Genomic DNA, 27,739 nt, shown 5'->3' with positions numbered 1-27,739 from the left:
GGGGAAACTCACCTGGGGGTGGGTCGTAACACTACGATGACACTTTCAAACCTTCTCACTCTTTAAACTCACTAATGCAGGTCTTACCTGGAGTGAAATAGCCATTTTGCACCTGTGTAATACTGAAAAAGTTGTTAAAAGTAATTACCTTGAGCAAGAACTTAACAGAAATTTATGCTAACATTCAGTCATCCATTTTTCAAGGAATACAAATCCTTAAACTATAGCTAAAACAAGAGGAATAATCTCTTTGTGCTTACTATAGACTTTGAAGCAACATTTACATAGCCCTCTTGTTTGCTAGGATCATCAAATAGCGGAAAATATGAGGTTTAATTTTTTTCAGTTTTTGGTATTGAAATGGTATTGAATCTGGAATGTACAAAGGTTGGAGCATGCAGCCATTCCACTAGGATCAGTCAATGTTGGCCTTGCTGAATATGTACAAAGTGCTCCTGAATTGGGCTTTTCAGCAGGGGTCCATTGTCAGTGTGGAGGAGAGAATAATGTACAGCTGCAGCTCTTAATGGCTTTTTTCAGCTGCAGAGTACAGGAAGTTTCAACCTCAGCAGCCTTCAATTCTTAAGAAGGTCTGCTATCTGGGCACCATGTTTTGTTGTCAGTAGTGGACTGGCCAAGCAGCCCGTAGGATGTGAGTGCAAGTGTGAGAAGTCCACTACAGGCACCTGTGCAATTGCACATGAATGCTTAACAGAACTGTAGTCCATGAGTTAGACCCTAAGACCATAAGATGTAAGAGGCAGAAGTAGGTCATTTGGCCCATCGAGTCTGCTCTGTCATTCAATGAGATCATGGCTGATCTGATAATCCTCAACTCCACCTTCCTGCCTTTTCCCTATAACCCTTGATTCCCTCACTGATTAAAAACGTCTCTCAGCCTTGAATTTACTTAACGACCCAGCCTCTACAGCCCTCTGAGGGCGCCGCTGCTCCTCTCGCACTCTCTCTCCTAGTGCGTGCCATCTCCACTACAGAGCTACCACTGACAGAGAACCTAAGCCTAGACAAAGTACCTTCCATTGATGCTTGGCCTACTGTTATAAGGGCTTGGATCCGATGAAACCAGGCAAAGAGATTGTTTCCAATGTGTTGGTGATGCAGGACATCAGTGCCCAGGTAACAGATCAGAGGTCTGGTCCCAGATCAATGGACATGCTGAGAGAATGCCTAGCGGCAGGAGCATAGTTGCACTGGACACCGATAAGTTTGCTGCATCTGGGGGTTGGCACGTTAAGTGTATCCAGCCCCCATGACCCCGCAAATGACAGAAGATATGCCAGAAAATGGCACTGTATCAGCCTTACGCCTGTCTCATGGTTCAACTCAGAGGATACATGGCACTTCATTCCAACAGCCTATCACTGACACTCAGAAAACAGCCTTGTTATTGTCAATAGGAACAAGGAATGCAAGATTACTAACTACGCACCAAAGACAAACTGCTGCCAAGGACATGCATAGGGCTGCAGATTGTGATGAAGCTCCAAAAAGTTGTCATTGCTGTATGCTTTCTCCTTCAGGTGATTGCAGGAAGGTAGCATGACCGATCACTGACCATCTGTACATTAATTGGATGGAAAGGTCGGCACAGACTTAAATGGCCTGACTTTAGAAGCCCCAGATGTGAAGGAATTGCTGGGTAGCACAGCAGCAGGTACAGATAGTATAACCTTTGGGCCACTCTACGTCCCTGGCAGCCTTGCTCTCGCTCATGCTCTCAGACAGATTGACTACCAGGTGAGCGCTGAATGGTCCCTATTGTGCTGTGTACTCAGAATGACATGATTGGGAAAATGAGCTGTTTCATGGTGAAACTCTGCTGCAAGAGATACTGCCTTAGGCTTTACAGTCAAATTAGATGAATGCAAAGGTCAAATGGCAGGTTTGATGCGGAAGTCAAAGATATGGTTTGCTCCCAATGTTCATTAGCAATTGTGCTGATTTTAACAGTCCTCACTGCTGTTTGTGCATTTAAGTGTACAGAGCTCGCATTGTATGGCCATGGGTGGAAGTGTAGAGCAATTGCATAATGTGCATTCTTGATTTTACTGCTGCTTTGTTTAGCAAAATTGGCTTGACGCAAACTGTAATTTCGAAGCAAAGGTCCCAATTACTAATAAATGCACATGTGAGCATTACTGTCAAGCTACGACAAGCTCAATTACCTTACTGCCAAGTAAGTACTGTACTTAAATGCATGTGAGAACAAGTTATTGCACACCCATAAATGAACAACATCATTTATGGAACGCTTTAATATGTTTCATTATAAACACCTTAACATAAAATATTGCAGTACATTGGAACAATATTTCTATATCATAAAATAAGCATGATGATTGGACAGCCAAAAATGTTTTGCAACAACAGATTTCTCATGGCATATAAAAGGAAAAGTTTTCATTGTACTTACCATTCTTGGACCTAATATGGGTTCGTATTGATTTGTAAGGAAAGTGCCATTAACAATCTCACATGGTACTTTATCATCAGTGATAAGTTAGCTTGTTAGTTGCCAGCAATTCCTGGTAAATTCAGGCTGTCTATATGTTTTAAGTTTTCAGCTAATGCATCATAATCCTGAAGACACAACTATTATAACAAAAGCTTACATTTATATGGCACCTTTTAACGACCTCAAGATATTCTGAAACATTTCACAGTCAATGAAATATGTTTGAAGTGTAAGCCACTATTGAGATTTAGGGAAAACAGCAGCCATTCTGCACATGTAAAGATCCCACAAACAGTGATGCGATAATGGCCTGGCCATCTGTTTTCTTTAGGTGTCGGTTGAGGCATAGTATCAGGTCAGGGCACTGGGAAAAAGTATTCTGTTCTCCTTTGAAATAATGCACTGGGATCTTTTATATCCCCCCACGTGGGCAAGCATGGCATTGGTTTAACTTCTGACACAAAAGACAGCACCACTGATGGCACAGTGCTCCCTCGGTGCTGTATTGAAGTATCAACCTAGATTTTTTTGCTCAAGTCCCTGGAGTGAGACTGTGAACCTCTCCCCCACCACTACACCAGCTGATTCAGGCAGAGTGCTACCAACTGAGCTACAGCTGAACTACAGCAATTTCCAGCAACAAGCTCACTCGACCATCTGGAGCCTGTACAACAGTAATATAAATACCATGGGCAGGGCTTTTAAGGTTGGTGCACGGGAGCAATCAGCGGCCTTGGGAGCGGCGGGGAACGGACCGCCAACCCTGATCAGCCCCCGACTGTGATTTCACGCTGAAGCGTGCGCTGAAAGGCTCAGCGCTGCCAGGGTAGGGGGGGGCGGGAGGAGGGCGGGCGCTGATGTAAGTGCGGGCGGGGGGGGCGAGCGCAGAATGAAAGCTCCCTGAAAGCAGAGAGCTGCCTCAGGGAGCTGCAGACTTCAAAACAATTAAATAAAGGTTTTAAAATCCAGAAAAAAACGTCCGCACATCAGAATCAGTCACCCGAACAGGTACATGATGAAAATTCTGCCCATACGTTTTTTAAAATTTAATAACGGAAATCTCATCCCCGCCCTTGGAAGAGGTTTCACCAAAAATGGAGAGTCCGCCTGGCAGATTTGCCCGTCTCCTAACCGTAAGGTTGGGCGGACACAAAAAAAAAACACCCCAAAAAAAATCGGGGACAATTGGAACCTTAACAACTTTAATTGTCGGCAGGCACGTTTCCGACGCTTGCGTGAGCTCGCCGACCGAAATATCGCGCGAGTGCGGGAAGACGTTGAGACGCTCACCCGACGTCATCAAGCACAATTTTGCGTCCGATCAGGTCAGGTGCACGCCCGACCTAAAAATTCTGCCCCATACAATAGAAAATGTAAATACTTTGCACAAAGGTAAAAGCTTTCAAGCACATTTGTTTATCACTGTCTTTTTCTCAATTTTTGCTCTTATTTTTGTTAAATTTAATAGTTTTGTCTGGTAGTACAGAACTTGAGTATTGCTGAAGAGACATGCTGTCGAAGCTCTTCATCTTGCACTTCTGTGACTGACGTAGATGTGCCAGAAGCTACATAAATCCACACACTGGGGCCCTATCCTTTGCAGTCAAAAGGAGCATGTAAACACATTGCAGCCTTTGCAACTAAACAAAAGCTTACGGGACAGCCATTCACTGGTCCATTCCCCAAGGCAAGGTCTGGACCAATCAGAGTCGACCTGGTTGGTTCGAATTTAAACAAAGCTTGGCAGTTAACTGTCAGTTGTCAGTTGCTGGTGCATTCTCCACAATGCAATGCATAGAAACACTGTCCTTCCAAAATTCCATAATCTATTTGGTTGGTGGTCCAAAATTTGTTCCCAATCAGCCTGTAACTATTTGAGAACAGGCTCCAAAATGTTTTGTGTGGCATAATCAAACATTGTCACGATGTAACCAGGTTAATCCTTGTGTTTTCAAGCATCTAAATAAAAATCTGGTCTTTCCTGTAGGATGGATTATCATGCCTGCAGTGCCAATAGGTGCTACTGCTCCAGATTAGGCAAATTAATTTGAAACACAGAATGAGTTAACCCAAATAGTAGAAAATAAGGAAATAAGTAAGTAGAATTGTACCAAATGTAAATAAACTAGTGGTGTTGGGTCATGAATCTGTCTTTTTTTAGTACTGTTAATAAAAATCCACTAAATTAAGAATAAAACTAAACTCACCAGAAAGACATGCTTCAAGAACACAAAATTAGAAGGTTTGGTAAGTGATCAAAAGATAGGACAATATAAGATCTCCAACAAAGCTGCCCAAATTATCAGACTATCAACACACTTGAGTCAAGACCATGTAAATTGTGCCATAACACAGGGCGGCTAAACTAAATGACAATGGGCGAAATTCTGCCTCTTTCCCAAAAAAAAAGCCAAATGTCACCAAATTTTTGGGGAGCCATTAATATCCCAGTTCTGAGGCATGGGGAGACAAAATCCACAGGTTCCTGCTTTAGTCATTTCAATGAAACAATGTGCATAGTGTCACATAACTCAATATATAAACACACAACATGAGTTATTGTGGAATTAATAGCAATGTCAAATTAGGTAGCATATGGCAGAAAAAAAACTTGCATTTATATAGCACCTTTCATAGTCATGGAGAGTCACAGTCACAAGGAGTTGGGAAGTATTTCAGTTAGTCAATGAAGTACTTTTGAAGCATAGTTACTGCTGTAATGTAGAAAATGTGGCAGGCAGTTTACATGCAGTAAACCACAAACAGCAACGTGACAATGATCAAATGAGACCCTCTGTAATTTCTACTATTGTACTGATGATCATGTGCATTCCAAGCAGAGGATAACTATGTGGTGAAGAATGTATTGCTTTTTTTTTAGAAAGATGGGCTAGAATGATGAAAGGATAGGTGGGAGCAGATCCTGAGGTGAGCCAAGATATTGTCAGTGTTTTCAGATCACAGCTGAGCCCAAAGGATCACACTGTAGATTCCTCCTGGTCAAGGTATCTTCACAAGACAAAGAGGAGGATATTTGAAAATTGAGCTGCTGGAAAGGAATTCAAAATCAGCCTGTTCACCAGAAGATTGAACTTAGTCTAATTCGCCCACTCATATCAGAGATAGAGTGTCCAAATATCTCAGGACGCTTAAGCAGGTGTTTTTTTGCTCTGCAACAAACGCAGAATTACATTGTTAATTTGCATTGCTGCACAAGTTTGGAGACAGTTAGTGAAGCAAGTTCATTCAATAGCCAACCTGTTGACTACAATGGCCTGTAAAGAGTTGCTCTGTTGCCTGCATCTCAGGGATGGATCAAATCAAAGTTCCTCTTGCCCAGTCCGGTGTCACTGGAGGAACAGCCTTGAGAGCCATTTTCTGAAAGACCACCTAACTCTAAAACTGACTTTATTTCCTTCCAATGTTTCTCGATTCCCATTAATTACCTTCTGTTCATCCTTTAATTTTGTGGTGATGAATCTGCTCCTGTTTTTCTCTTCTACGTACAAAAATGGTTTATTTACATTTGTTTCACTGAAGGCTTGCCAGGTATAATGTCCTCAATGTCTGTGTTGCAACACTAAACCATTCACCAGCAGAGGGAGTTGAATTTAAATTTCCTGGCATGTTAATTAGCATATGAAGTGGTGTGAGTCCTGGCATACCTGTAATTGGGCAAGAAAAGCACAGAGAACTTCAAGACCGTGGCTGTCATTAGAGTAGGTGGGGACAGCAAGGTGAGGTTACAGGAATTCTTCCTCAAACCTTTTTGCACTGGATCCACTTGGTCCATCTCCTATCCTCATACAGAATGCCTTTTGCTGGCAGAATCATGATCAGTCACAGGCCAGCTTGTCATGACAGCAGATCACAGTCCCGAATTACTTGTGGGCATATTGAACTTTAAGGAAGACCTGTTTTTTTTTAAAAAAGATATGTAAGCAAAAACTGGCTGAGAATGTAGAGTAACCACTTGCTGGAAAATTCCTATGTGGGTTACACTTGACCGACTAGTGCAGAGAGAACGGAATGTTGCACATAAAAAGATGTCATGGCCTACTTCTGACAGAGACACTTGAAAGGGAGAGATGCAATGCAAAAGGCTGAACTCTAATCTCCTGTGGTTGCAGAGATAATGGAGACTGATTACTATCTCAGCAGAAACCTTCTCCGGTTGAGTTATATCTCAGAATGTAAGCATAATCTGAGTTGAAAGAAAGAAGATTCTGGGTGAAAGACATGTTTGTTTTTCCCTTCCATGAATACACAAGAAAAGGGGTTACAAAGCCAGCTGCAAACCTGATCTGTGTGTGCTAGTTCTGTGGTACTAAAGAACATCAATGAGGCATTCCTGAAGCTTGCAGGTAAAAAAAGTCTCCCTCTGTTGCTGGTGGAAAATCACAAGTCAGCAAAGCCATAGTCAAAAAGGAAACAGGACACTTCTTCAGCTAACTTACAGAACCAAGTGTCTCCAAACCAACTGCTCAACTGCCAAAGTCAGCTCTACCGGAATCACCCAACTTAATAGCTGCAATGTTTCACCATCTACTCCTCACGGACAAGCCAAAGACTGATTCGTATATCTTTTAAAACTTTTATTTTTGGACTCAATTTCTCATTTCTAATCTATGTATATGTGTATTGCATTTTAAAATGTTTTTTCTCAGGTTTTTAGTAACTGATAAACTTACTCTTTCTTTGACTCAAGAAAGCCTTGTTAATTTGGCTCCTTCTAAAACATACATTTGGACAGCGAAAAGGTACCCACAAGGGATGGGATCCCTTTTAAATTAACCCTGTTGTGACCAACTGAGGGGGTTGAATAAAGGGGCAGCTCATTCCTCCTCGCCAGGAACATAGCAAAATTGGGGGTCCAGTTCAGAAAGTTAACAATTTTGGGTATATCATCTGAGATCATAACAAATTGGGGACCTCACCCGCAGACCAGTCGTAACAAGCTATGTCTTCAAGGCACCAATGACAGGGCAACATTTCACCAAAGGGCTGTGGAGTTTTCACATGAAAACCCATGAACCCTCCTGGAGGTGATGAAAGACTCCTGGATGTGTCAGATAGCAAGTCATGCAGGAGTGTCAACCTGCGGCCTGGATTGAGGCAGCTTTGGCATTCATTACCATTGTCTTCTGCCACACTGCTTTATTTGCCTCACTTCCATATGCTGCTATTCCTCCTGCTCCTCCATAAGGCTGGCATAACAAGGTGTCTCCATGGGGAATGCCATACTTTCCCCAGATTTGTTCTGAGTATGTGGGCTGGCAAAAAATGTTTGAGATGGAAAGGAATTGTAGCACGTTTGATAGAAAACCCTTCATGTCACTAGCTGTTCCTCAAACACTAAATCTCTTTATTTTCTCTCCCTCCCCTGCTCTCTCCCTCTCCCCTTCTCTCCCTCTGCCCTCCCTTCTCCCCCCTACTCCCCTTCACTCCATCCTCCCCCTCTCCCCTTCTCTACCTCCTCCCTCTGTCCCTCCCCTCCTCTCCCTTGCCCCTCCCTTTCGTCTCCCCTCATCCTCTCCCCTTCTCTTTCCCTCCCCTTTTCTGCCCCCTCTCGGCCTCTCAACTTGTCTTCTTCTTCTCTCCCACTCCAGCTACCCCTCCCCTCCTCTCTCCCCCTCTCCTCCTCCCCTACTCCCCCTTTCCCCTTCCTGTCCCTCTCCCCCTCTCCACTCCACCCTCCCCCACTCCCCCTCCCCTCTACCATCTCCCTTCCCTTCTCTCTCACTCTCTCCCTCTCCCCTTTTCTCTCTCCCTCCCCCACACTTTCCATTCTTTCTCCCCCTCCCTTTCTCTCTCCCTCCCCTTCTCCCTCTCTCCTCCTTCTTCCCCCTTCTCTCTCTCGCTGCTCCCTCCCCCCTTCTCTCTCATGCTCCCTTGCCTTTCATACATTTCCTCATGTTTGGCACTTTCAATGTCTGAAATGTTCTGGAACATATTGTGCTATCACATCCTATTATATCCTTTGGGTCCTGATTTCCATAACTGATATTTGTAGAAGCTGACTTGATTCTTATAAAGCACTGGATTGCATGGGAAGTGAAATTCTGAATAATTTTTGTGTGCTTTTAAATTAAATATTAGGACACGCTGTAAGACTAACCTGTTGATTAAAGCACTTAAAATTCAACAAGTGTCGCTTCACAGTAAGAACCAATGAAGCCCAATAGTTTCATGATTCATAGCAGATTTATGTATATACAAAATGCACAGCATATCTATGAGCATGAGGGTAAGACTATTATAACTAGTGACCTTGCTTCTGATTTGTTTTAATGCCAAATGATGGGTACTGGAAAAGTGCGAAGATTTAAATCTGTTTCATTCAAATCATTGCAACCTAGCCTTACTCATGATTTAATTTGATGTTTTAATCAATGCCTGTTCCCTGCTGAACCGGATTGAACGCTACTTGGAAAATTAGGAGCAGCCATCATTAGTGTGGAGGGTTTGCATTCTTGCCAATGATAATCAACAGTAACTATGAAATAACACTGTCGCACACAGGATGAGCCAAATACCAATGCTTTGGTATAAGCATGCATGCACTTCATGAACTTCACTTCCCACGCAGACCCAGAAACTAAAAATTGGGGCAAGGTTAACAGTAATGACACAGCAAGACAGTCTTCATCTACAATGTTATTACTCTAGCAACAGTTTGTTTCGGAATTCCACATTCCCTTTCTTTGTTAAAAAGGGTAAGTGAAAGAAAGAAATTGGACCTTGACATTCTAAGCCCATTAGTGACAAATATATTGAAGGCTCACCTTCCCTGCAAGTCAGATCTTCCTTTTAATCAACATAAAGTAACCGGTTAGTCTCTATTAACTGCTGCTGCTTGTAGTTACTCGTAATAGGAGATCTGCTGTAGTGGTATGTCATGCTTGTTTACCTTGAGCCATCCTCACTCGTCCACTATAGCTTGTCTGCCCTGCTGTCCATTTTTCATTGTAATTAATTTTATTCCATTTCCAGTCCCCCACATAACTGTGGCTAAAAGCTTTGAGTGACAAGCAGTTGTGGAATTTGTGCATGTGAATAATTAGTCATCAAACTGATCTCTAATGACACCAGTTGGGAAAGTTTTGATTTTTAAATAGGGAAAAGGATTCACGTGAATTTTATGGATTTTTGCTGGTTCCCCAGCAGAGAGGTGAACCCAACAGGTGATATCAGCACAAATATCTTGGCTTTGGTTTCCTGAGGTGAAGGGTAAAACAAGTTATTAAGCTCCCTTTATTCATTTTAAAGAAAGAGGAAGACTTGAAGAAACAATTTGCATTTAAATAGCACCTTTTAATCACCTCCGGGCACTTTGCAGCCAATGAAGTACATTTTTTTGAAGTGTAATCATTGTTTGAGAGCATGAAATGTTGTGCACAAATTCCCACAAACATTAATCAGATAATGATCAGATTATCTATTTGGGTGGTGTTGGCTGAGGGATAAATATTGGCCTGGACACAGGGTAGAATTCCCCTGCACATCTTTGAATAGTTCCATGCGGGATATTTTATGCCTACCTGAGTGGGCAGACATTGCACGAACATCTCATTCAAAAGGAACACCCCCAACAGTGCTGCACTCCCTCAGCACTGCACTGAAGTGTTAGCTGGCAGAGAACAAGCAATGTTTATATTACTAATAAAATTGGTACTATGAAAGGGGTTTTATTGTTAGAAGAGGTGGGCCAGAATTTTCCCATCGGTGATTTGGGGGTGGGGCCCGCTCGTTGACGGGAAAATAATGCGGAATGACGTCGGGAGGAATCCCCGACGTCATCCAGGTCCCTTTAAATTTTTAGGAAGGCGGGCGGACAGCAAAATCAGCTGTCTGCCCGCCGACCTGTCAATGGCCAATTGAGGCCATTGACAGCGTCATTAAGATAATTAAATACCCTGCCCGTCCAACCTGAAGGCTGGTGGGCAGGCCAGGAGCCCCAGCGGGCTTCTGAGAAAACATGAAACCTCATCCATTGGCGGGATGAAGTTTCATGTTCGTTTTTAAAAACTTTAAAAAGTTTATGTGAGATTTATTAACATGTCCCATCTTGTGTGACATTGCCACATGAGGGGGACATGTTAATAATTTTTTTATTTTTCTATTTTTCATGATTTGTCACTAATCTCCCTGAGACAGCACTTAGTCTCAGGGAGTAGTGTGCTCTTTTGCGCGCATGTGCGAAAGAGCGCACTTTGACAGATGGGGAATCCCTCCCCCCGCTGCATAGCGCTTCCTGTCGGGCAGGCCACTGGGTGGGCCTTAATTGGCCCGCCCACTCAAAATGGCGATGGGCCCCGTTTCAGCGGCGGAGTTCGGCTGCCCGCCTGCCGTTGAGCCGGTGGGGCCCGCCCGCCAACCGAGGGCAAAATTCTGCCCGTGGAGTTCAAAGGGACTGGTGATACAATGAGAATCTACATTCAAATAGATGTGCTGGGTATAACAGACAGCAATTTTGTGTGTGCAGAGCAGAGGCATGTAACATTAAAGCAGCTGTAAGCCTACAACTGGCTGCAAAGGAACCAAAGTGAAAGGAATCTCATTTTGAATGTGTAAGGTGAAAATGCTTTGCCTGGTGTCTGCTTAAAGTCTATAGGTTGTTGTTGCCTTAGTGGAGATTATTTTGGGAATTTGTTAACAGTTATGATAGTAGTAATTTGTAGCCAAACGTATATGTTTAACTTGTGTAAATTAATAAATGTCTCATGTAATTTGATATAAAAACCTCTCCAGAACTGGTGGTGTTATGCCTGAATTCAGAGTTGTATCTCAAACATACCAAGTGAGGATATAGGTTATGACAGTTGTTTAAAGTTTCCCTCTGGGATTTTTAAATAACTCAGCTTTACCAACTGCTGTGTCATAGCGATTGGATTATGTACTCAAGTCTCTGCAGCGGGATTTGATCCTGAGCTTGAACTCATAACCGTATGATTCAGGTGAGAATACTGCTACTGCGTAACTTGTTGAGATCTCAACTTCATATTATGCTGATGCAATACACCAGTTTTTTTGGGCAACAGTATTAAGTAATACACAGGTAAACTGGAGTGAGGTACAGTCCAGCCATAATCCAACTGAATGACAGGGTAGTCTCGGGACTGCTGAATGCCCCATCTCTGTTTCGCTGCTCCACCTTCCATCATTGTGGCCTCTCTGCTTGAAATGGCCAATTTTTTTGAATTGAGTGGTTTTGTACAGCATCCCGTGGAATTGGGGTGAGTTTACATGAATCTATTTCATTAGGACCCTTATAGACATCAAGAAGGAAATTGATTTGCACTCATCACCTGGAACACATTCAGCCCAGGTTCCACATCAACCTGTCCTCGAAAGTGACATTCCTATCAACCAAAGTATTTGGAAACAATTTACCTCAATGGCCAATCCATAGGTACACATCAGCAATAAACACAAGTGTAAAGTGATCTAAATTAATCTGCAGCATTGGCCAGCAAGACAAACGTATTTCAAACAAGTACATTTGCCTTTTTGTACCATGAATAAAATGTACAGCCTATTCAAAGAGCAAACAAATCATGGCCAGAATCTTACCTTGATCGGGCGGGCGCGCCTGACCCGAACGCACGTGAAATTGCACGAAATGACGTTGGGCACGTGTTCCAATGTCATTGCGCATGCGAGCAATATTGAGGTCGAGGGGCGCGTGCAGGAGTCGGAGCCACGCTCACGGGCAATTAAAGGACCAGTTAAGGCCATTGAAAACCCTATTGTCCAGATTTTATATTACCCGTGCAATTCCACGCTCGCCGCATGGGCAAAACAGGCAGGCGGGCAGCCCGTTTTTAACGAAACCTCATCCAAGGGCGGGGTGAAATGTCTGGGGCGAAATATAGTAAAAAAAAAATGATATCTGGGGGAGGGCTGTTCTTTTGAGTTCCGCTGTCAGGTGCTTGAATGTGCTGCCATAGGCACAGTTTGTTCTTGCCATTTAATCCGTCCACGCCTGCAGCTCAGCAGCAGCTGTCTGCCTTCAGGTCTTTGTCAGCGCACGTTTCATGCTGGCCGGCCATTAAATGGTCAGTCAGCCTGAAATTGAGTTCAGGGGCAGATTACGGGCGGAAGCGCATCTTGCGTCCACTTCTGGGCCCGCCGACTTGGTGTGCACGCCAAGCATGAAATTCAGGCCCGTATGTGTAAAACCTATCAAAGTTATTCTAACATAACTCGAACCTGCATGAACTTAGCCCTCCCTATACCTGTAATCTCCTCCAGCCTAATAACCCTCCAAGGTCTCTGCTTCTATTTCTGCCCTCTTTGCATTTCCAATTTTAATCACTCCACCATTGGTAGTGATGTTTTCAGTTGCTTCAGTCCTAAGCTCTGGAATTCCCTCCCTAAACCTCTCTGGCTCTCAACCTTGTATTTCAGTTCTAAAATGCTCCTTAAAACTTACCTTAAGCTTTTGGTCACCTATCCTAACACCTCTTATGTGGCTCAGTGTCAAATTTTGTTTCATAACTCTCTTGTGAAGTGCCTCGGGGTTGTATTATTATGCTGAAAATGCTATATTCATGCAAGTTGCTTTAAAAGGGGGACCTGTGGAGAAGTAAGATGGAGAAAGCGAGATATCGATGGGTTACTGCATTTTTGGTATTTTTTGCTTCCAATCTTTTGCTGCTTTCCCCTTAATTTCCTTCGCTTTGTCACAATTTCCTCTCCTGAATTTTGTCCCTTCTTCAATCTGTGGCAGATGAAGATCTAATTACGTGTCCAAACTTAACAGGTTTGATGTCTTCCTACCTGATGTGGTATGTATAATAAAACAAGTGATTCTCGCACAGAAGGCTGTGGAGGCCAGGTCATTGAGTGTATTTAAGACCAAGATAGATAGGTTCTTGACTGGTAAGGGGATCAAAGGTTATGGGGAGAAGGCGGGAGAATGGGGTTGAGAAACTTATCAGCCATGATTGAATGGCGGAGCAGACTCGATGGGCTGAATGGCCTAATTTCTGCTCCTATGTCTTATGGTCTTAAAGTCCACTCTTTCGCCATAGCTGTAGATTGCTGGCCACACAATTTTATCCCCAGATTTTTGCCAAGTCAGGCCAATTCTAGGATTCCCACCCTATTCCCTTTGCCGGCTATTTCCGCTGGTGTGGGATAAGGATATGGGAGTCCATCCACACACAGCACTCTTACCCTTGTTGACTCTATTGCTGGGATGGACAGTACAAACCTGCACTACCCGCCATGCCCCGCCCCCCACTCAACCGCAATTTTTGTGGAGTCTGGCCCCCTCAGTAAGTATACAAGGGCCTGAATTTTACCATTGGCGGGCGGGTGCGATCGGCAGGCCCGCAACTGGTCAGGAAATGGGCCATCGCCTGCAATTTCACGCTGACTGGCTAATTAAGGCCCGCCCAGTGTGAAGCGCATCCTCCCAATGGTTGGGAAGGTCTGGGCAGAGGCGGGGGCCTGTCGGCCGCTGGGTCCAATGGTAACCTGGCAGCCAGTTTAAAAACGGCACAGGCAGCTTCTTCTAGGCTGCCAGGGAAGAACGTTCCAAACGCTGAAGTTATGGCATCGAGTGAGGCTGGAGGTGCCAGGCTGGAGGGTAGGTCAGATGGGCAGTCGGCTTCCTCCCCCTGGCCCTGGTTTTCGGATGAGTACCTTGCGGCCCTCCCGGAGGAGATGGCTGCCAGGAGGGACACCTTTGTCCCCAGAGATGGAAGGAGGTGACAACGCAGGTCAGCACCCACGACATGTGCAGCACACGTGGGTGCAGTGCCGCAAAAGGTTTAACGGCCTGCTGCGCTCAGGGAGGGTGAGTACCGTGTTGGCGTGGATCGGTGTGTCAAAATGTTAAGGTCTGTCTGTTCCCCCATGGAGCTCAGGGGTGTTAGTTTGAGTATCAATTGTCAATGACACCGGAGCTGGCCAAGGGGGTGAGCCCTGGCTGCATGGACTGAGTGCCTAGCAGCTCGAGGGCCACGACTCGGATGTGCCCTGCGAGTGTTCCTCAGGTGGGGTTGGCCAGGCTGCAATGGTGCTGCAGGTAGAGAGTGGACTAATCAATGCTCCTCTGTCCTTTCAGGAGAAGACGGCCCATAACAACATTGAAAGGTTGCAGACAGGGGGAGGCCCCCCAAAACGTCCTAATCCTAACCAGATATGAGCAGGGCAGTTTGTAGCTGGAGAGGAGCCACGCATCTCGGTCAACCGGCCGCGGAGTGGCTGGGATGTCAGACGAAGGTAAGAGTGCAGTGCACAGAGGTGAGAGTTTCGGAATATGCAAACATTCTTGTGTGGTCACATCATTAATGGGAGCCTCAAAACTGGATGCCCTATCGATCATTGAAAGACGGTGGCACCAAGATGTAGATCTCCATTGTCTCACCAGGGTGCCTGGCATGCACAGTGACAGTGCGATGATTTTAACTAATGACATGTCCTTGTTCTCCCTTAGATTTGCCACCATGCACCCAATCGCAGGACCCTGAAGACCCACCCCTGACACCAGAGGACCACCAGGCTCCACATGCACCTGCGTCACACCCGCTCTCTGAACCAGGCACCAGTGCAGATACCAGCACCTCCGTGGGCACTAGATCCTCGGCTAGAATGTTGGAGCATAGCGGTGAGGGCACTTCACTCGCTTGAGGAGCAGGCGGAGGTAAAGAGTGCTCAGGGCATCAGCAGTCGGGGGACAGCCGGAGACCAGGACGATGCTGAGTCAAAGGCAGATGATGAGCCTCTGGAGCCAACAATTAGGTGGCAGATGCTGGGTGTCCAGCGGGATGTGCAGGAGGATCTGGCGGAGACCCATGAGGGTCTGCGTGCCATGGTCTCCGTTACGGAGGAGTCCATGTGGAGCATCAGCACTGCGTTGACCTTCATGGCCGAGCGCACTGCCTCCTCCATTGAGAGAGTGGTGACTCTCATAGAGAGGCAGCTCCAGGGACAGAATCAGGGGTTCCTGGGGTTGCGCTCGGACCTGTAAGCCCTCACACAAGCAATGACCTCAGGTGTCTGTGTGGGAGATGGATGAGGCACCCAGTATCCCAGCTAGGTGCCCATCTGTCAATGGCGAGCAGAGAGGTCCAGAGCGACCTCACGTTGGCGCACGAGCTGCTCGTCATATCTGCAGGCTCCTCTCAGGGCACTCTGGATAAGGGCAGCAGCTACTCTGCCCCTCTGCCAATAACTGTGGCATCTGATGAGGCTGTGGCAACTGGGGAGATGCCAGCCATGGCACTGGCCACTCCCTCCCAGGCAAGGCCAGTACAGCCTCCACTGGCCAAGGACGACCGAAGATCATCATCAAGATCAACAAGACAGCAGAGGCAGAAAGCTGCCCCCAATGCCGCTGCCAGTGAGGGGGTGGGGCACCGAGACGTAGCGCTCACAAATGTAAGTTTAAGGCACCATGAGCACAAGAGGGACTGTTCACGGGTGACCTTCTGTTGTGCAATGTTTTGTTTATTTTAACTGGCCTTGAAGGCCAGAGAAGATGATGTTAATTATTTTAGATTATCAAAATGAGATAAATTTTGGTTTTGTCCTAATGGCCTGAGTAGGCTTCACCTTTTTATTTTTGGTGCAGGGTACGCCTGTACGTAATGCTGGACATGAGTGGCTCTCAGCTTTATTGCACAGGCAGCTCCTTGAAGGCTGCTGGACCACTGAGTGGACTTTGGGATGAAAGGAAAGGGTCATTTCAGACATCCAGGATGGAGGCAGCAGCCCTGGCATGAGCTGGTAGCAGATCTTTGGCAGCCTAGCTGAAGGAGCATTGGATCAAGGCATCCCTGGTGTCCCTGCCTCCCTGGAGGTTACAGAGGTCTGCCTCCACACCCTCAGCATTCTCCTCACCGTGCTCCTCTTCTGACTCACTACTGGATTCATCCTCTGTAGTCTGTGGAGCTGTGCCAAGATCCTCTTCCTCCAATGGGTCCCCCTTGCCAGTGCCAGATTGTGGAGAGCACAGCATGCAACCACTATCAGTGACACCCAATCTGGGGGGTATTGTAGTGCACCCCCTGAACGATCCAGGCATCGGAAGCGCATCTTCAGAAGACCTATGGTCCTCTCTATCACCACCCTTGTGGAGGCATGACTCTTGTTATACACTTGTTCTGCCTCTTGAGTGGCGGAGAGGCGTCATAATCCACCTTTTCAATGGATAGCCCTTATCACCCAGCAGCCATCCATCCAGTCGGGCTGGAGCACTGAATAGCCTCGGTACCTGGGAGTATCTGAGGACATAAGCGTCATGGGAGCTGCCTGGGTACCTTGCACAGACTTGCAGAATCTGCGTCCTGTGGTCACACACTATCTGGACGTTCATCGAGTGGAGTCCCTTCCTGTTGACAAAGGAACCCGGTTCACCCGCTGTTGACTTGATGGCCACATGTGTGCAGTCGATGGGGCACCCTGGATGCAGGGAAACCCAGCAATCGCTGCAAAGCCTCAGGCTTGCTCAGCCTGGCTGGCCTTGTCCATACGGAAATGAATAAATGTCATTACCCACCTGAACAGAGCATCAGTCACCAGCTTGACACAACTGTGGACAGCTGATTGGGAGACTCCACAAAGATCCCCCACTGACCCCTGGAAAGAGCCAGAGGCATAGATATTGAGGACCGCTGTGACCTTCAGAGCCACTGGCATGGGGTGTCCACCCACACAGTTGGACGTGATCTCAGGCCCAATCATATGACAAACGGAGGTCACAGTATCCCTGGAGAGGCGGAGCCTCCTTCGGCACTGCACCTCAGACATATTGAGGGAGCTGCATCGCCACCTTTAAACCCTGGCAGAATGAACGTCTATGAAGGATATTTGGGAGGCACGAAGTGAGAATAGGGGGTTATTAGGAGGCAGCATGTAAGGTTTGAGGGGATTGAAGGGAGCATGGGGAACATGAGGAGGTATGAGGGTGTATGGGGGGGTGAGGGTTTCAACATTCAACATTACAACTGGGCCGATGTCGTCGTGAATGGGGGCAGGCATTCTAGCCTTCTGGCTTCACCACCTGCCCACCTCCATTGCCACTTCATGCCTATTTCTGGAGGCAGTGGTCCCGACTACATTCTGCCCCTACCTCCCAAGGACGAAAATATGGCGAGCAGGGGCTGTTTTAAAGGAGGTGGGACTACCAAGTCAAGAAGTTGCCCGGCTCAATCTTACCGCCTCCTCTGCAAAATTCCGTCCCTTGAGACAAAATCACAAGAACACAAGACATAGGAGCAGCAGTAGACCTGATGCTGTTGAGCCTGCTCAGTCATTCAATACAATCATGGCTGATCTTGGGCTTCAACTCCATTCTCCTGCCCCCTCCCCACATCCCTTGATTCCCTGGGAGTCCAAAGATCTATCTATCACAGTCTTAAATGTATTCAACGATGGAGCATCCACAAACCTCTCGGTAGAGAATTGCAAAGATTCGCAACCCTTTGAGTGAAGTAATTTCTCCTCATCTCAATCCTAAGTGATCGGCCCCTTATCCTGAGACTGTGCCCCCATGTTTTAGATTCCCCGACTAATGGAAACAATCTTTCAGCATCTACCCTATCAAGCCCCTTCAGAATTTTGTGGCTTTCAATGAAATCACTTCTCATTGTTTCAAACTCCAGAGAATATAGGCCCAATTTACTTAGCCTTGCATCATAGGACAACTCCCTCATCCCAGGTACCAATCTTCACCGTACCACCTCCAGTGCAAGTACATCTTTTCTTAAATGTGGAGACCAAAACCGCACATAGTATTCCAGATATGGTCTCACCAAATTCCTGTACAATTGCAGCAAGATGTTTTATTATTACTGCAAAATAAATAAGACAAGATGACCACAATAATCCCTTGCATAAATTCAATTCTATTCTGAATGTAATCCATAAAACTATATTGCTTCTCTCCCATGCCATTAAAAATGAAATGAAAATCTATACTTTCGGGCAATTTTTCCCTTACTTTGAGGTTCCCTTTACCTCTCTTTATATTTTTATGTTGTTGTTTTTTCTTGCAACCAGTTAATGTAGAAAAACACAAGCCTGTCACCGATTACTCAATAAAAGCAAAATGAAGAGCTCATCCGTCTGCCTGTCTTAAAACAAAATTCTTGGTAAGTCAATCTGTTAAAAACAAGCAGTAAAACCCTTCGCAGCCAGTTTATAATTAGTTGCATAAATTGTCAATCCATCTGACATTTATTTAGCATTGAAAGCAAACTTCTCTCTCTGTCTGACTCCCCATTTGCACATCATGAAGTGACAGCTGAGAGACTCCAGTCTTTACATAATGGCTTGAATTTTTCATATGGTGAATCTCTGGAAACGTATAAGCACACCGCCTCAAACTGAAAACTGAGATACTAAACATCAAATCAGGTCTTAACAATAGACCATCCCTGCCCTTGCAAGCACTATTGTACTTCTGATTGCTGTTTTTATGGCATTGTGTTATTAACAGCTAGCCTATGCCGAGAACAACAGCAACTGGTATTTCTATAGTGCTTTTACGTAATAAAACAACCCAAAGTGCTTCATAGGAGCATTATAAAACAAAATATGACACCAAGCCCATGGGAAGATATTAGGTCAGGTGTCTAAAAGCTTGGACAAAGGGTGGAGTTTTATGGAGTAGTTTAAAGGAAGAATATGAGGAACAGAGGTGTAGGGAAGGAATTCCAGAGCTTGGAACCCAGGCAACTGAAAGTACAACCACCAATGGTTGAGTAATTATAATTATGAATGCGCACAAGAAGCCAAGATTAGAGGAGTGTGGATATCTCGGAGGGTTGCGGGGCTGGAGGAGATTATGGAGATAGGGCGGTGGGAGGCCATGGAGGGATTTGAAAACAAGGACGAGAATTTTAAAATCAAGACTTTGCTTGATGGGAGCCAATGTAGGCCAGTGAACATAGGGGTGCTAGGTAAACACGACTTGGTGAAAGTAAGGACAACAGCAGCAGAGTTTTGGATGGGCTTACGTTTACTGAGGGTAGAATGTGGGAGACCAGGCAGGGGTGCTTTGGAGTAGTGAATCTGGAGGTAAGGTAGGCCTGAATGACGGTATCAGCTGCCTCAGCAAGGACAAAGTCGGGCAAAAACAGGCGGTCTTAGTGATGGTGCAGATATGTGGTCAGAAGCTCATCTCAGAGTCAAATATGACATCAGGGTTGCAAGGCCCAGACTGTTGCCAGGGAGAGGGATGGAGTCGGTAGCTAGGGAATGGAGTTTGGAGTGGGAATCAAAGACATTGGCTTCAGTCTTCCCAATATTTAAATGCGGAGAAATTTCTGCCCATCTAACTTAGGATGTCAGATAATTCAGCAACAGTAGAGGAGTCAATAGAGGTGGTGGTGAGGCAGAGCATACCCCTGAAAACTAACACTGTGCTTTAGCATGATGTTGCTGAGGGGCAGCATGTATATGAGAAATAGGAGGAGGTCAGGAATAAATCCTAAGAGGACACCAGAGGTAATGGTAACATTCAGAGCAACATGTATAATGACCAATTCTCTTTCACAGATCCACTTAAGAAACAAAACAAAATTGATTTTGAAGGTTTAGAAAGGTATTTCAGGGTTCAGATCACTAACACTATTCAAAGAAGCACAGAGGAGTCCTCTCAGCCAGTATTTATCTTTCAACCAATCAACCAACACCTAAAACACATTATTTGGTTATTCATCTTCCCAAGCTTCTTCAGGGTTGAAATCGCATTGACTCACAGGAAGTCACAAACACAGAAGGTCCCTGAAGCTCATGGGCATCCCTAAATCCCAGCCGTACAAACCATGGCAGGTATGGATACCTGATGCACAAAAGGAAAGTTCAAAACTCTCCTGTGTGTGACTGCGGTTGCCCAGAGCAGACCATGGAACACATGACAACTCATTGCCCAAATCATAAACATGAAGGCGGTATTACAGCGATACACACTGCCACTCCTGACATAATATCCTGGCTTGACCACCTTGATGTAAGATCATAGTTGCTGCTCTATACCCAGCCCTATTAAAGAAGAAAATTTGCTTATTTGTCTCATTGATATTTGCGAAAACTTGTTGACCTCAAATTGCTGCTATCTTTCCTACATTACAACAGTGACCATGGTCAAAAGTACTTCATTGATTGTAAAACACTTTGGGACATCCTGAGATTGTGAAAGGAGCTATACAAGTGCAAGTCTTTAAATATAAACAAACTAAGCTGCAATTTGAATTTATGATATCACTTCTTGGCTGCACTGTTGGCTTTTAATTCCTTCTGACAATTACCTTGCCACTTATAACATTGGTCTGAAGGGCTAAAATACAGTTGGTTGAAGAACCACCGCATGTGAAAAAAGAGCTGCAGCAAGTCAGTTGATAGACATTAGTGGCTAACAGCTTCCTGTGAATGAACTCAGATGCTCGAACAGAGACTCTGGTTGCATGAGACAAAGTACAGGCTTGTGCGCAAAAGGTAAAAATGTTTCCTGTTTTAAAATAAACTAACGCAAGGGTATAATAAAACAAGTTTTGGCTGCAGTTTGTTTCCAACCATAATTGGTTACAAAATATATATGCAATAATACCCTCAGCTTTAAAACATAGTGTTGGTGGCCTCAGTAAACCTCAGGTCAATATTACTGCTGTCAGCCAAATTTGCAGTCATAAACAATGGCTTTTAATTGGAGAATTTGAACAGAAGATAACAGCGTGTTGAGTTGAAAAGGGTAGGCAAGACTAAATTGGCTTTCATTTCATGTTAAGAATTTAGAAAGAGAAATTAGATATGAATTGTTACACAGGTTAGGGATTTTTATGGAGAACAAATTGACTTTTCTTAATGATGAAGGAGGATTATAGCTCAGTTATTTTTCCTGAGTAAGCATTAACTATTACTATTATTAACACAAGAACTTGGTTTGGGGAAGACATCAGATTTCTCTTGAACCCAATGCTGCTCATGCCAAAGTCAATACATAAATAAGACTCCTGTTTAAAAGTATCCTCTCTCTCTCAATATATTTATTTATACTAATTGTCACATTCAATGAACGGAAGGATGCAAGAACTTCTCCTGCAGGACTTTATAGGAAAAATGCTAAAGATGTTGCTATTTTCCACCCTATCGCCAGGGTATAAAAGTTGCAATTACTTTGCATCCTCAAAACAACTTACAACACCATCTCCTTTAATATCACACGCATAATTTATGTCTCTCTCACCAAGAATGCTGTCAAGTTGCCACTTTAATATTGCTCTAAAGTGACAGTCTCTGCTCCCAGTCTGACCCCTCATGTGCATCAATGCACAAACCTCTCACCATTTTGACTTGACACTGCATGGAGTAAGATGTCCACTTGACTCTTGGAATTCTGAGCATTTTACATATTAAAGCGGAGCATTTTTTGTTAAATGCGTAAAGATAACATTCTTCCGCAGGTTCTCAAACCTTTGGAAATCTTCAGGTTTGGATGCCGTGTTCTGTGCATGTGTATGAGCAGGCATCCGCAAAACCTTCTCCCTGTGTGTGATTAGAAGCCTACAAAATAATTTGGATGTTACCTGCTGAAATTTTATACATAGGAACAAGAACAAGAGTAGGCCATTCAGCCCCTTGACCCTGTTCCGCCATTCAATTAGACCATGTGTGCTCTGTACCTTAAATGTGTTTAATCCATGTGCTCCTGGAAGGAAAACAAAAACAGGAAAACTTGGAAAAGACTGGTACTGGTCCAAACTGGAGTTCTATTTTAAGGTATACAAGACCAGTTCGGACCTGCGCCAGTCATTTTCGAGTTTTACTGGTAACAAAAATCTTATTGATCTCGCTATAGAAATTTATAGCTACCAATCTCATGCTGCAGTTTCTATATACAATATATTAAAAATCATGCACACTTCCTGTATCACATTTACTTCCTGTAACACTCCTGTCCACTTTGTTGCTAATAAACATATTGGTAAAAAGAAAAAGAGTAAAAGCAAAATACTGTGGATGCTGGAAATCTGAAATAAAAACAAAAAAAATGCTGGAAAAACTCAGCAGGTCTGACAGCATCTGTGGAGAGAGAAACAGAGTTAACGTTTCTGAAGAAGAGTCATACAGACTCAAAACGTTAACTTGATTTCTCTCTCCACAGATGCTGTCAGACCTGCTGAGTTTTTCCAGCATTTTTTGTTTTTATGATTGGTAGAAACCAGCTCATTTTTGAGTCACTATGAGCAATAGCATGGGAGATCTGCCAATAAAACTGAAACAATGATTCACACTCTTCCCAAATGCAATAAATATGACTTATTTCTTGGGAAAAGGAAATTATTTGCAGAATTTCAAAAATAAAATGTGGGTTGTTCTATTGCGACTGAGAGTTAATCATTCCAGTCAAAATGAAGTTCAGCCTTTAGCACACTCCTGAGGAAAATGCTGCATTGAGAGCTACCGTCCTTCAGATGGGTTGTTAAGATGAAGCCCATCTGTTTGTTCCATTGCTTCAAGTGAACAGAAAAGATCTTATGGGTTTATTCAGTGTAAAGAACTCTTCCGGTGTCTTGACTAACATTTCAGACTCAACCAAAAATCATTCCATTTGCTGTTTGCGATGTAAGTTGATTGTCACATTCACCCATTTACCAACAGTAACTAAATCCATTGCTTTTTGAGATGAAGTGTAAAATGTTGTTGGGGCGGAGCTGTCTTAAGATGCTGTCTAAACACAAGTCATCTCTCATCTGATAAAAATCTGCAGAATTGGGGCTGACCAGAGTGCCCTAGTTATGAGTGAGTCATGGACAACTTCATGAGTGTTGAATATGGAGGATACAGAATGGGAGGTGAATGGAGAAAAGTATTTGAGTTTGTTTTTGGATCATGCGGGAAGCCAGGCACATGCTGAAACCCATCCCGTGCTTAAGAGTCTCCAAACCAACTCATTGGACGTATACACCGGTAAATCTCTGTTCACTCCAATATGGAGTACGCCCAATTTTCCGCGGTGTCCACTTGACTAAATCCAGGGGTAGATAAATCGCAGAATGCTGGAGCCATTTGGGCAATTCTGGATGTAACGATCTGAATTCAAACATCTTTTTTTAAAAAAAAAAATACCTGCTGAAAAGGGAGATGATGGCTCGTCTCTAAGAACAGGGCAAACACACTATGCAAATGAAGCATGAGCACCATGAAATTCCACGTGACCCCATTTGGCTGAAGCTGCACTTGTAAATTAAACTGCTCCCACAATGTTAAAGTCTCGTAGGAAATGATACCACTTGCAAGTGGGGGTGTGGGGCCGTTGAAATTAATCCCAACATAATTCTCCGGCACAATTGTGCCAAAACCTGTAGCAGACACGTTGCTGACGGGTGGAAGATGTACTCCCTCCACTCCTGCTGAAGGTGGAGTTGATTGTCACACCACTGGCTGCTCAGAACTCTTGAGATCACTGCGCACAGAATCTGGCAGGTGGTCCCCATACAAATTCGAGAAACGGTCTTAAACTGTGTTTCTCAGTGAACTGTGAAGAGAAGCGGGAATACACTCGTGCAGCGCTTCCAACTGTGTTGTATAATTACTTGTGTGCTTCAAACTGGTTTGGCGAGTGCTTAGACTAGATTGTTCAGAAAGCGTTTGAATTTACTACATGGAGAACTGGATTTATAATGTGCCCATCCAATCAGTGATATTTGGGAGGTTACCAGATGGAATTAATCATTTCCACCTCCAGAAACTTCAGGGTTATGTATGGAATTTATAGATTTTTTTAGTTAAACCAAATGTGGGGGAAAATTGATGAGTCAAATAGGTTCTTTTTTTTTGTTAAAACGGCGTATACTCAGGTGTTTGCCAAATAACACTGACTGCATTGACTTAGGGCCTTATTTTAACCCATTCCAAACCCATCCACTCAGGGTTAAAATTGGGTCCAAATAAGAGGGTTGTTCATTGCCTTCTGGTAAGACCCCAGGCTTCCTCTGACCCATTGGTTGGTAACGTTAGTTACCCAGCTCGGGGCAGTTTTAAAAGTATCTCCCACCTAATTCAAGGAATTCTGGTTTTACTCAATGTCCCACCCTGGACAATTTCAAGGTGCGAAAATCGCTGGCGGGACGCTCTGTTAACACCAGTAGTGAGCTCAGTGGATGGGCACTCCAGCACTCTGCTGGGATGCTTTTGGAGGGATGAACGAGAGTTGCGGATCAACATTCCAGAAGTCAAAAAAAGAACCCCAATGACTCAGCCTAACTGCTGCAAATCCAGGGCAGCCATCCAGCGACACATCTGAACATTACCTGTACGATGACCAAACTGGGAGCAATGTAACAAAGGCCTGTTGCTTTCAGCCCATATCTATGGCCGTGGGCGCTCTACAAGATGTGGGGGGTGGGTGGGCGTCAGCAAACACCAGCCTCAATCTTCACTGATAGGATTGCATTGATGGACCTATTTTTGTGCAGTGCACAATTATTTCCATGGTTTGGACTACATCAGATTATAGGGACACTAGGTACTAGTACATTTCCTTACAGGGCCACTATTAAAACAGACATTTGTATGGTGAGTGTTTACATGTAGGATGCAAGCACACACAAGCCCAGTTACAGCTGACAGTGTAGTGGAATCCCTGAACTTCACTTCCTCCCACCGACAGTTTCTTAGGATCGTCAGACCAAACAAGTAATCACAACAATATTCCCCGTAGAAGTTTTTTTTTTTGGCAACTTACCTATTCGCCCGTTTAGCTTTGTAATTGCAATATTTCACAGCATCTTCCTTTTCTAAGAGCTGGTCCCCTGGTCGCCGGGGTAGGGGCTGCTCTTGGTATAAAGGGTGCGAGAAGAGTTTGCGGAGTTTGGAGAGAGTTGGGTCGAGGGACCAGCGCAGAGCCTCCAGCGGAGCTCCGCTGCCGTTTGCAGGGAAGGTCCGCAGAACGGCGCTTCTGTTGGGGGACTCCTCACACGGGCAGTGGTTTCGGACGGACCGCTGTTGTAACTTTGGTAAGATGTTGAAGAGCAGGTCGACTGTGAAAGCAGTCGAGAGAAACAGGACTATTAGAAATCTGCTTCTGGCACTCCACATGGCTTGGCTCAGTCAGTCAGCTAGGCGCTCAGAGCTTCGCCTACCAGAGAGAGAGAGAGAGACAGAGAGTCTGTCACAACACGACCCACGCTTATCAGCTCAGCCGCAGAGCCTCCTTAAAGTGACACTGCTCCCAGACATGTCATTACTGAGCTTGGAAGAATGATTGTGCACAGAAAGGAAAAAGGAGATGCTCTTTACCCTGAAGGCTTCCCTACTGTGCATCTTCTCCAAAAACACCTTTTCATTTTTGTATGGTCTATTTTATAGTCTGCTCAAGGAATATTGATTTCTTCAGGGCGAAATGGATTCTGTGGCCCATTTAACAGGAGCAAATACAAATGAATTTGACAGTTGGTGGCTAATTGCACGCTGCTCAATTTGATACGTCCACCTCCTGGTTACTGAGAACCAGGATTAAGCGGAAATTAATTTCTTCATTCCAAGCATTAATTACTGAGGGAAGCCAATTGCAGCGTCCGCCAGTCTTTCCACCCAGCCTATTTTGAAAGAGTTCTACTACTTGTTAATATTCCATATGAAGGTTGGTTGTGAAAGTTAGTGCTGGGTGTAATTGAGGTAATGCCGACACCATAACCCTTCACCTCCTCCTAGAATGTCAGTGACGCCTCACATCTGTGGATATATTCCACAGCACTGAACTGGACTGGCCATATAAATACTGTGACTGCAAGAGCAGGTCAGAGGCTAGGAATCCTGCGACCAGTAACTCACCTCCTGATTCCCCAAAGCCTGCTCACCATCTACAAGGCACAAGTCAGGAGTGTGATGGCATACTCCCGGCTTGCCTGGATGAGTGCAGCTCCCAACACTCAAGAAGCTTGACACCATCCAGGACAAAGCAGCCCACTTTGATTGGCACCACATCCACAAAAAAACATTCACTCCTTCTACCATAGACGCACAGTAGCAGCAGTGTGTACCATCTACAAGAGGCAATGCAGGAATTCACCAAGGCTCCTTAGACAACACCTTCCAAACCCATGACCACTACCATCTAGAAGGACAAGGGCAGCAGATAGATGGGAACACCACCAGCTGGAAGTTCCCCTCCAAGTCACTCGCTATCCTGACTTGGAAACATATCACCGTTTTTTCACTGTCACCGGGTCAAAATCCTGGAACTCCCTCCCTAACAGCGCTGTGGGTGTACCTACACCACATGGACTGCAGCGGTTCAAGAAGGCAGCTCACCACCACCTTCTCAAGGGCAATTAGGGATGGGCAATAAATGCTGGTCTAGCCAGCAAAGCCCACATCCCATGAATGAATAAAAAATATATAGTTCACTGAAGTGAACATAGTGGATAACCTGTTGTCAAACAAATTCATTTGAAATTAATATTTTTACTTACTATTCACCCCCCCCGGCTTAATTTTCTCCTTTTAAGTAATTCAGCTAGCTCAGAAATCGATGAAATATTTGCAAAGAACAGAAAATATTTTGCTGTGAAAGATTTACAGTATTTTCCTATCCCGGGTTTTACAAAGATTTGAACACTTTCTGCCCCATGCATATCATAAACAAAGTGACAACCTCTGGAGGGTTGCTTTTCACTTAGACGAGGCTGACGTTCAGAGCACAACAAAACAGTTTAATTCTGTGAATTCTAATCCACGCACACAAAAAAGCTTCTCTGATACATTATATCACTAGTATATGCCTCATATCTATTCATACCAGTCACAGATGTTCATCTACGAGCACAAGAACCCCATCATTCCTAGTTTCCAGGCATGTATAAGTTGACAGTTCTGAATAGATGAAAGACGGGCTGGAACTAAAGCACAAATGAAATACTCTGTTTATTTATTGAGCACGTGGTAGAATCTAAATTAATCCGTGAACATCATTTTTTGTTCTGAAATTAAGTCATTCCTAGCACAAAGGAAGATGGTTGTGGTTGCTAGAGGTCAATCGCTTCAGTTCCAGGACATCACTGTAGGAGTTCCTCAAGAAAATATCCTAGGCCCAACAATCTTCAGCTGCTTCATCAATGACCTTCTTTCCATCATAAGGTCAGAAGTAGAGATGTTCGCTGATGATTGCACAATGTTCAGCACCATTCGTGACTCCTCAGATACTGAAGCAGTCCATGTCCAAATGCAGCAAGACTTGGACAATATCCAGGCTTGGGCACAAGTGACAAGTAACATTTGTGCCACACAAGTGCCAGGCAATGACCA

At 44.6% G+C, this 27,739-nt stretch overlaps 1 protein-coding gene across 2 annotated transcripts in view; it reads right to left on the bottom strand.

Moving 5' to 3' along the window:
- Positions 1-25,625, bottom strand: part of LOC144699793 (pseudokinase FAM20A-like) — a 65,745-nt gene extending 40,120 nt beyond the window's left edge. Inside the window, exons 1-2 of one of the 2 annotated variants that reach the window (XM_078571032.1) lie at positions 22,018-22,042; positions 20,405-20,476 (exon numbers count right to left, since the gene is read on the bottom strand). In XM_078571032.1, the coding sequence (XP_078427158.1) occupies positions 20,405-20,454 (50 nt within the window). In that variant the 5' untranslated portion in view covers positions 20,455-20,476; positions 22,018-22,042. Of the gene's footprint in view, positions 1-20,404; positions 20,477-22,017; positions 22,043-25,178 lie in introns of those variants that run through there. The other variant, XM_078571031.1, reaches the window with a different exon arrangement.
- Positions 25,626-27,739: the final 2,114 nt, after the last annotated feature.

The sequence above is a fragment of the Cetorhinus maximus genome, chromosome 24, assembly GCF_964194155.1.
Source record: "Cetorhinus maximus chromosome 24, sCetMax3.hap1.1, whole genome shotgun sequence".
Classification (NCBI taxonomy): Eukaryota; Metazoa; Chordata; class Chondrichthyes; order Lamniformes; family Cetorhinidae; genus Cetorhinus; species Cetorhinus maximus.
This window is presented reverse-complemented; position numbering and strand designations above follow the sequence as displayed.